At 35.9% G+C, this 10,069-nt stretch overlaps 1 protein-coding gene across 1 annotated transcript; it reads left to right on the top strand.

Moving 5' to 3' along the window:
- Positions 1–2,074: 2,074 nt before the first annotated feature.
- LOC117318749 lies at positions 2,075–8,582 on the top strand (the record flags this gene model as incomplete). The annotated part of the gene is given in 2 exon segments (XM_033873699.1): positions 2,075–2,531; positions 8,376–8,582. Coding segments are annotated over 2 exon segments (640 nt in total), but the record flags the coding sequence as incomplete, so codon positions are not given.
- Positions 8,583–10,069: the final 1,487 nt, after the last annotated feature.

Here is a 10,069-nt window from a genome sequence, read left to right as displayed (position 1 = left end):
TTGTACATTGTAAATTTGTGAAGAGAAAAGAAGTTGAAAGTTGGAAATATGATTACATACTATATGTACAGAATGTATTAACAATTAAATGAGGCATAAATAAATAATATATATCCCATCTACTGAATTTTCTTGTCTTTTCTTTTCTGTAGTTTTCTTTGTTATACACCGGGACGTTTTATAATCATAATACGAAGCAAAAGATGATATCACGGATCCAATCACAACACCGCGAAAACAACACGATATATTGTTAGCTTCGATTACTTACGCTATACAACAATGACGGAGACAAAATTGTATATATTCCGATTAAGGGGCGACAACCTGTACTGAATAAAATTGTAAAATTATTATATGGGTAATATCAATCTTAACGCGTTAAACTTTATCAGATTAACCAATCAGTTGCACCCTTGCATCAGCATTCGGATGAAAGTTCTTCAGGGAAACAGTTTAATGACAGACTATTACAGTACGCGTTGACAGAATATCAACACGTCAAAAAGAACGTTGATATCTCTGAAAACCGATTTAAACAGAGACCGTATCAAAATAATCAATTTGTGCAATGAATCAACAATTTCTTTTTCCTCTTTCACTGTGCTTCATTCTTTTGGTCATTTGTGTATTCATGAAGGTCTGTAAGATACATTGTTGTACATTACTGTAACTGGTACATTCTGATGACGTCACATTGTTTACTGACGTTCCGAGTTGTGTATGCACTCACCGACACGAAGGTGGCATTTTGTTCTGGGATATGGTAGTTTTGTCATCTTTGAACATTGGTGAGATAATACAGAACATCTCACAATATACCATGTTATAAATGCAGTTTACAGAAAACGAGATGTAGAGACTGTATTTATCACTCCAACAGCCATCAGCCTACTACAAGTACTTGTCGATAGTTCGTCTATCTGGTCGGCTGCCATGGCAACATTGATGACAGTAAATATTCCTACAACTGGCAAATATAAACACACGATTAGAATTTAAATATAAAAGTAAACAGTAGTAAATTATTTAAAAGATAACAACAATAATTACGATAGCAATAGCTGACGGTAGAGTCAATTCTCTCCAGAAAACTGGCTCTGGCAGCCATACTGTTAGTCCTTTAAATACATAGTAGATACAGGGAATTCGATTGGTCTGTTATTTTAGTCATTTTAACGCGTTAAAACAAAAGCTACGACTTTTAACGCGTTCAACGAATGAAGCTGTTTATCACGTTAAATGCTAGCTAAGTAACAAATTTAACGCGTTAAAATTCCATGAAAACATTTAACGCGTTAAGACTTAACGCGTTAAAACTAGTTTTAACGCGTTAAATGTTATGTTTAACGCGTTAAATGTGTTTTACGCGTTAAAGCTTAACGCGTTAAATGTATCTCGTGTTTGACATGAACGGCCTTTCATTATTCTCAGTCTCTCCACAAACACTTACTCAGTCTTCGTAGCTACCGGGGTTTGAAACCTGTCAGTTTCTTTTTTTAAGTTTCATAAAATTTTATTCAATATTTACAGATAAAAACGTCATTCAATAATTGGAAAGTAATATGGAATCAACATTGTAATTATTATCAATACATAACTCCTTTAAAAAAATCCATTTTAAATAAATAAATAAAAGCACAAAACGATCGATGTAATTATAAAAGAAACAGATCGGATACCAGTTTACCCTCTTGGATGGAGCAACCCTGCGATCACGCCCACTTTTTAGCGGCATATTCTCTCCTATTCACATTTGGTAGCTGGTTATTTATTTGCCAGGCTATTCGGCGAGCCAGTGGTACCATTTATTTGCATATTGCACATTTCGCTCTAAAACCTTGTATCATCTTTATATACAAACACATTTACATGGTATATTATCTTTCTTATCAATCAATGTATATTTAGGAATCATTTTTTATCTATACAATCCAACCATTAATTAACAATCATCCGATAATCAATGAGATAAAACAGCGCTAAACAATTGTATGTAAAAGGGAGGTAACTCCAACAGAAAACCAATTTTCCTTACACTCCGATCCTGCCCGTTTCTGCCCGATCCTGTAAATCGTCTAACCGATACAAAGGCAACATGGCAGCTGGAAGTACGAAACGTGAATTCGAAGGAAGTGGTGATACACAGGTAGTTTTCAAGAAAAAGAAGGACAAATGTCGAGTCGATAATTGTTTTGCAGAAATGGGCCATATTCATAAAGTTGTTACAAGAAATTTGCTCCAAGACGTGGCAATGGAAATGCGCAGTTTTGTTGACCAGGGCTGTTCTACATTCATCAAGATTAACCGTCTAACCTTATTGAATTCGAACGCGATAGATGGGTCTTCCTTTTCAAAAGCTTTCTGTAGAATATCAGAAAACGATGACGAGCATTCTTTCGCGTGCCTGTTCAAAAAAGGATTGCATATTTTAATGACATACATGGAAAGAAAAGAGATGCCTGTAAATGAACAAGAAAGCCTCGTCTTGGACACCCTTCTACACTACCTTTTCGAGATGAAAAATGCAGGTAAGATCACGGGTGCTTGAATACAGGTGCCTTCATTTATACAATTCTCATTCATTAAAGTTCTTCAAAATTCATTATCAACTGTTCTTACTATTTCATTCATTTTAATGAAATTTGATGAATATCATCTATGCATGAAAGTTCATGAATAGTTCATTTAAGCATTGAATGGCTTTCAGTTGGCATTCATAGTCAATATGAATGCCAACTGGACAGAGGCAAATTAGCGCGCTTCATGTTGAATTTGCCTCTGTCCAGTTGGAATTCATATTGACTATGAATGCCAACTGAAAGCCGTTCAATTCTTATATTTACCATCTGCGATTTTTTATTTGTCATGCGATTTTTGTTTTGAAATTTTCAAATTCAAATTTCCCGCACTTACCAGTAGCAGATATCACTTCCTGTTGGCAGTTCATAGGCTGATGAACTCGCAACTGAATTGGTAGGGTTATATAGTGGCAGTGCCATACAATGGTAAATATAATCACATAGGCCTATGATGAACGATCATGAATCTTAATGAATTTGTAAAATTATTCATAAAAGTTCATGAAGAGTTCATGAGAGGTATTTGATGAATATTCATGAACATTTTTTCATGAATCAAAAACTTACAGTATTCTTGAAAGTTCATGAATGATTCATGAACATTCACATGAACTCATGAATATCATCTCGCAGGGGTCACAACAGACTCAGTTACACTTACAGGCTCATCACTCTGGGTATCTTCTACTGACTTTCTCATACTTATACTTCTTTTGAACGATCTTCTAGTTTTAGCTAGCTCACCTGGTCACAGGCGCTTGCATAGAAAAATAGAAAATATGACTTTCAATTTTTTTTTGATATGACAGTGGTATGTGTAATCTGTTAAGCTGAAGCTTAAAGGTTGGCAACTTACTCCGCCACGAGCGAACCAGCACCCCATCTCACTTCAATCAACTAAAAACCACTTTTATTCAAACTGACACGGCGCACACTATATGCGACTGTCATCAGAAAACATTCATCTTTAACCTACCGTGCCACTCAATACGAATTGTTACATCCAAAACACAATAATCCGTGATAACATCGCCGAATTCCTCGCTCAGAGCGCCATTTTTCTGTCCAGATTCTTCATTTACATATGGGGTTCAAAGGTCATGCGATTTTTCATTTACCTGCTTTTTTTTTTAGTACTCGCGGACACTCCCCCCCCCCCCCCCCCCCCCCCTTTTAATTTTGCACGCCCCCTAATTGAAAACCCTGTATCCACCCCTAGTTGTCGGGGCCCCATAGGGGAAATAAAGGTAATTCCTTTAAATCGCTACTAGTCATGGAGTTATGAATGCATGTTGTAAACTTAGAGAGCCTGGACTTCGTTATTTCTTTAAAGCAGTTGGGATCCCCATACTTTAAGCATATATAGCATAGTTTGAGGTTGACAAATAAAACGAATTGAACATGAACACTATTTTGACATTTGGTCAAATCCAACCAGGTGAGCGATACAGGCCCCATGGGCCTCTTGTTGTAATTAAAACTTATATTTGTATCAACAAACTAGGTTTACTTGATGTATGGAATCGAAAATATCATAAAAGTAAACCTTTATTTCCGAATAAATATCCCAAAACAATAATTTTTCACGGTTGAGTGCGGCGTACATAAAATCACACTCTGAAAAATGTAAATCGATGATTACTAAAGTTGTAGGTATTACTTCCATTTAATTTATGCCGTGCTCGGCATCCGTCGTCCGTCAATCGTCCGGCGTCAACTTTTCCTTTCAAGCAATTTCTTCTCAATAACTAAAAGGCATGCTGGGGTGAAGGGCTCCCAAGTTTGTTCAAATGAATGAAATTGACATTCATTCAAGGTCACAGGGGTCAAAAAGGCTAAAAAATTTTAACGACTTCTCCTCAATAACCAAGAGTCCCAGGGAGTTGATATTGGGTCTGTAGCATGCTGGGGTGAAGGGCTACCAAGTTTTTTCAAATGAATGACCTTAACTTTCATTCAAGGTCACAGGGGTCAAATATGCTAAAAATAATTTAAACAACTTCTTCTAAATAACCAAGAGACCCAGGAACTTGATATTTGGTCTGTAGCATGCTTGGGTGAAGGGCTACAAAGTTCGTTCAAATAAATGACCTTGACCTTCATTCAAGGTCGCATGGGTCAAATAGGCTATAATCTTCAAACGACTTACCGTATTTATTCTAATAAACGCCCCCACCCTAATAAACGCCCCCCCACCCTTTTTTTGGAAAGAAAATTCCTCAATTCGAGAAAAAGAACTTACCGTGGCACATCCACGTGTGTCCAGAGGTAATTATTTAAAGGATATCCAACATAAAACTAACACAAACCACAAAACAAAGTTTCAGTAACTATATACACAGTACCACTATATCGTATCAACAAACGTTAATGTCACGGGCTGTCATACGCGCCACTGACCTCGCTGTCATCATCACTTCCGGTGGATTCACTTTCACTTTCACCGAGTTCAACTGCACCTACCATTAAATTTTCCAGTACATCCTCAGCTTCCTGGACGTCAATATTTTGGAATTTTACTGACCTTCCTCCTCCCTTACAGCGTTTTGATGTTTTAGAAATGTTTTTTAGTTTTTGTTTGTTTTGGCATCAGTCCCGCACTCGTTTCCGGTCAACCTTAAACACAGTAGCTGCCGCATGTTTTCCCCTTTTGCTCGGCGTAGTTTACAACTTTCACTTTGAAACTTACTTCATATAACTTCACTTCAAACCCGACATGATTGATAGCAGATATAATAAACTACAAGTGATGAGAGTAAACTGGATCGTGACCGGTTTATGACGCAATTTAACACACTCGACCCCGAGTTTCAAACAATGTATATGTTGTACGTAATGTACAACTACCGTAAGTATAAATAACAAAGTTTATGTTTCTTGCAATTTTTATACACAAAATGTTTGTCACTTAGTTTTACAATGTTTTGGATACATAAACACATGTTTCATGGTGTGAAATGGGTACATACAACATATCTCACAACTTACCGACTCTGAAATTTTGATCTCCATTAAACGCCCCCCCTTGGAAAAATTTCACGCCCCCGGGGCGTTTATTAGAATAAATACGGTATTCTCAATAACCAAGAGACCCAATGACTTGATTTTGGGCCTGTAGCATGCTGGGGTGAAGGGCTACAAAGTTTGTTCAAATAAATGACCTTGACCTTCGCTAAAGGTCACATGGGTCAAATAGGCTATAATATTCAAAAGACTTCTCCTTTATAACCAAGAGGCCCAGGGACTTGATATTAGGCTTTTAGCATGCTGGGGTAAAGGGCTACCAATTTTGTTCAAATAAATGACCTTGACCTACATTCAAGGTCACAGGGGTGAAATCGGCTAAAATCTGTAAACAATAATTTTGTGATGGCCAAGAGCCTCATAGACCTGATATTAGGCCAATAAAATGCTGGAATGAAGGACTAGAAAATTTATTAATATGAATAAACCTAGCTTACTATGATATTTGAATAAAGAGGTAATCAGCATAGTATCTGTAGAAATGACCTCAATCAACTTCAAAGTTGCTGTAGAGCCAGGTGAGCGATACAGGCCCATTGGGCCTCTTGTTGAATTTTGGCGGGAAAAAAATTCAAAAAAGTGCCATATCTCTGTCATTTTTTATGTGATGATCAAAACATTTTCACATTCCGTCTCAGTGCATCAGACACTTTTGTTTGGGATGAAAACGGTTCTCAGATGGAGATTTTTTTTCAGCATTTTCTTTACCCCTTGGTGAGGTCATGACCTCGATATATTTTCTGATAAGATGGCATAGAGAAAAGCTAGCTCTGTCCCTGATCTACATGACACACTGTACATGAACGAAATAGAATTATCCCTTATGGAGTTATGATCGTTCAAAAAACGTTCAAAAAAGTTCTTTTTATAGATCTGTGACCTTGACCATTGAACTTATGAACATAAAATTGCACCAGTCCAGGATCATCAGGTTGATGTTCTCTATCATGTACTAAGATATGAACATTTTATCTGTTTTAGTTTTTGAGAGAGTGAAAGTGTTAAGAATAATTAAATAAGTATTTATATAATTATCTGAATTTTTATGTTAATGACGTCGACTGTAGCAATTAAACAACAACTGTTCTGAATACATAATGACAAAATTAGATGATCTGACCACACAGGAACATTAATTGTACGATGTTTAATTACTTGTCGAAATATACGCAATTTAATTCCAGTCCAAACTGCCACACAGCTTCAGGTCGCCATCTTTGCTCAAATCAAAGCATATGTGCATTTGAAAGACTAGAGTCAGTACTGCAAAGCTTCCAAACGATCTTGTGATCAGTTTTAAGTTTATACTAAAAACGAAATGTGAATTTTAAAATAATTTGATTTCAATTACTTATGCTTTAGGTTAGCGAATCTTAGGAATTATTTATGATGAAACTTTAATGTTCCACTAAATAATGATCACAATATTTTTATTTAGATATTTTTTATTTCTTTCACTTCAGTTCATTTTAAGTGTTAATTAAGATTTACCAATAAATTCGTGGGAAATAAATTTGGTGACTTGAATAGATAAGGTACATGGGCCAATTCATCGGAAACAAATTAAATTTCCAAGACGAGTTTCTTCTAACAAAATTCTAATTAGGATATACAGATCAGCTATTACACGCAGAGGAAAAAAGCAGTAAATTGAGTACAATTTAAAAACTTAAATTAGTAACCAAAATAAACTGGGATAGTAATTCACAGGAATCTTATATAATTATATATACCGTATTTGACCTAATAAGGGCGCGGGTAATTGACAGTGGGGGCGCCCTTATTAAGATTAGTTATTCTGAAGTTTTATGAAACAGACTATACCTTATAGCAGAATACCCAAGGTTGTGGAAACGGTAAAATATTCAGTCATAAAAATATTCACGATGAAGATATCTATATTCATTATCATATATATTAAGCTTAAACATCACTTGAATACTCCTGTAAACTTGTAAACCATGCCAGCTGATCTTTTGACCAGAGAATGTGTGTTCCACCATTTATGTTCAAATGGAACTCTTTTGTGTTCTATTTATAGAAACAGGTGATTTCCCAGATCATATCAGACATCGTTTTCTTTGACCTAATAATTGATTTACAATGTCTTTTACTAGCTTTCTGTTCTGAACAAAAGTTATTTATCAACAAGAATGAAGTCTTTACTTTATCTTCAAATAAAGATGGTAAGTTATTATTTGTATGTGTGTTTAGTTTTGGGTACTCTTTGCACTGACATGTCATCTATAGCCTGTAGGAATACACAAAATGTGGCAAAAACATGTGTTCCATGGAGCTACTTAATTTGCTGAAGAAAATTGAACACATAAAGTAGCAAAATATTTCACATGAATTATTACTTTTGAACACCATTTTGACACCATTTTGTGTATTTTGACACTCAGTCAAAGATTTAGTTCCTTGAAAAAAGGTAGGGGCGCCCTTATTAGGGCAGACGCCCTTATTAGGTCAAATACGGTTATATAGGGAGTCACAATGTGGTTTATCAAGAAACATGACGGACATCATGGATTAATCAAGCTGAAAATTAAACTTGATCATAGCTATAGTATGTCAATTTAAATGAGGTTTAAAATCATAATTCTTCACTGTTCATCACAACTTTAATATAATGCAACCGCGGCCTGTTTAAAGTTAATCAAATTCCTTAAAATAACATCGGATAATCATCAACATTCCGGAATGCACTTATAATTACAAACCAATAAAAATGTCTAATTATTACAATATTATTTTGTTTCATTGCAGAGACAAAAGCTCCTTTTGGAGTTTTAGGAAACCTGGGTGAAACAGACATCACCATCATTCTGACGAATCACTTATTCGGGAAACTCTGTACATCATCACACTTCCTCATTGATAAACAGTTTAAAGGGAAAAGTAAAGCCAAGGAGTCTTGTCCATGTTCTAATACAGAATGCAAAATTACAGGCAGTTTCGGAGACACTGGAATAGGTAAAATTATTGTTTAAACTTCTTCTCCTGTTCCACAGGTGCCATTGACCTGGGAATTGGTGAGGATGTTAAGGAGGTCCCTTTCCTTAACATCCTCACCAATTTCCAGGTGTTGCTATTTTCAGCCTGGCAAAAATTTTTACATGGCAGCCATGGTGGCCTTTTCTTCACATGATTGCACTGTGCAATCACGGTTTTCTTGAACAATACCCTATTTTACACTTCTTCTCAAGTTCCATCAGTGGGATACAGCTCGAGCATATTAGAAATGATCTTGAGATGGTCCTGACCAAGTGCTGTTATTTTTTGGATCTGTCCAAAATCAAAGATGGCCACAATCTTAAAAAAAAACATTTTAAGCTTCTTCATTTCCACTGGTCCCATTGAGCTGGAAATTATTGAGGGTGTTAAGGAAGGGGAGCCAGCAGAGTGTTATTATTGTTCAGCCTGGTAAAAAACTTTGACATGGCAGTGAGGGTAACTGTTTTGTAACATGATTGCACAATCATGATTTTCCTCAACAGGACCTATTTTGAACTCCGTCTGCTTGTATGTAATTAGCTACAATGATCTTGAGATGGTCCTGACGAAGTGCTATTTTCTGGTTGGTCCAAAATTTAAGATGGCCATCATGGCCAACAGTACTACTAGACTTGCTACTGAGTATGTATATACTAGTCAATAGTAGAAGGGTCTTTAGAGTCAGATGACTGTCAAGGCCCATGGGCCTCTTGTTTCCTCCCCCAGGGCTTTGATCTCTACTCATACATAATTAAGAGTTTTATTAAGTTCAGTAATTCAATCTTTGAGTATTTCAAATTGATAGCAATGTCATATAGCTCTTACGTTAAACTTATTTACCTACATGTACCAACTATTCTACTCTCTCAAAACTGTCACTACCCTAATCAACTAAACTATGAATACTTAATGAAAATGTACAATGTTAATCATAATTTCTAAACCCTAATTCCTGCAAGCATCAGCCTTTTGAATAAAACAATCCCAAGATGATGTTACACCATTTCAAAAATTACAGTGAGTTAAGGCTCACTTTAAGATAAGTTCCCCTTTCCCTTAAATAGTTGTATCATTATTAAAGGATTTGTGCAGTCAAAAATTTTAATTCAATTATAGACAGGGATTGGCTTTATTTGCACATTAAATTACCTTCCGTGTTGTAACAAATGTGTCAATGTGCCACTGATATCCAGGTCAAATTTCCTGGCCTTCCTATTCCGATATTCTCTGACCCATAAACTGGAAGTGATGCAATTATTGTCTGCGAGTAAATGTCATGTTTACATAGCTGATCGCTGGACAAGTTCCGATACACTTTTATGAGACTTCGTGATTGACTTACTGGATACACGTACAGGTATATTCTTAAATGAATGGACTAAAATGTATCGAATATGCTATTTTGTGCTGCTTTTGGCTGTTCTAATCGTCTGAAGAAGGGCAGTGGGATTTCATTTTTAGCTCGT

The sequence above is a fragment of the Pecten maximus genome, unplaced genomic scaffold (genome assembly GCF_902652985.1).
Source record: "Pecten maximus unplaced genomic scaffold, xPecMax1.1, whole genome shotgun sequence".
Classification (NCBI taxonomy): Eukaryota; Metazoa; Mollusca; class Bivalvia; order Pectinida; family Pectinidae; genus Pecten; species Pecten maximus.
Note: the sequence above shows the minus strand (reverse complement) of the source record. Positions and strands in the feature narration are given on the sequence as shown.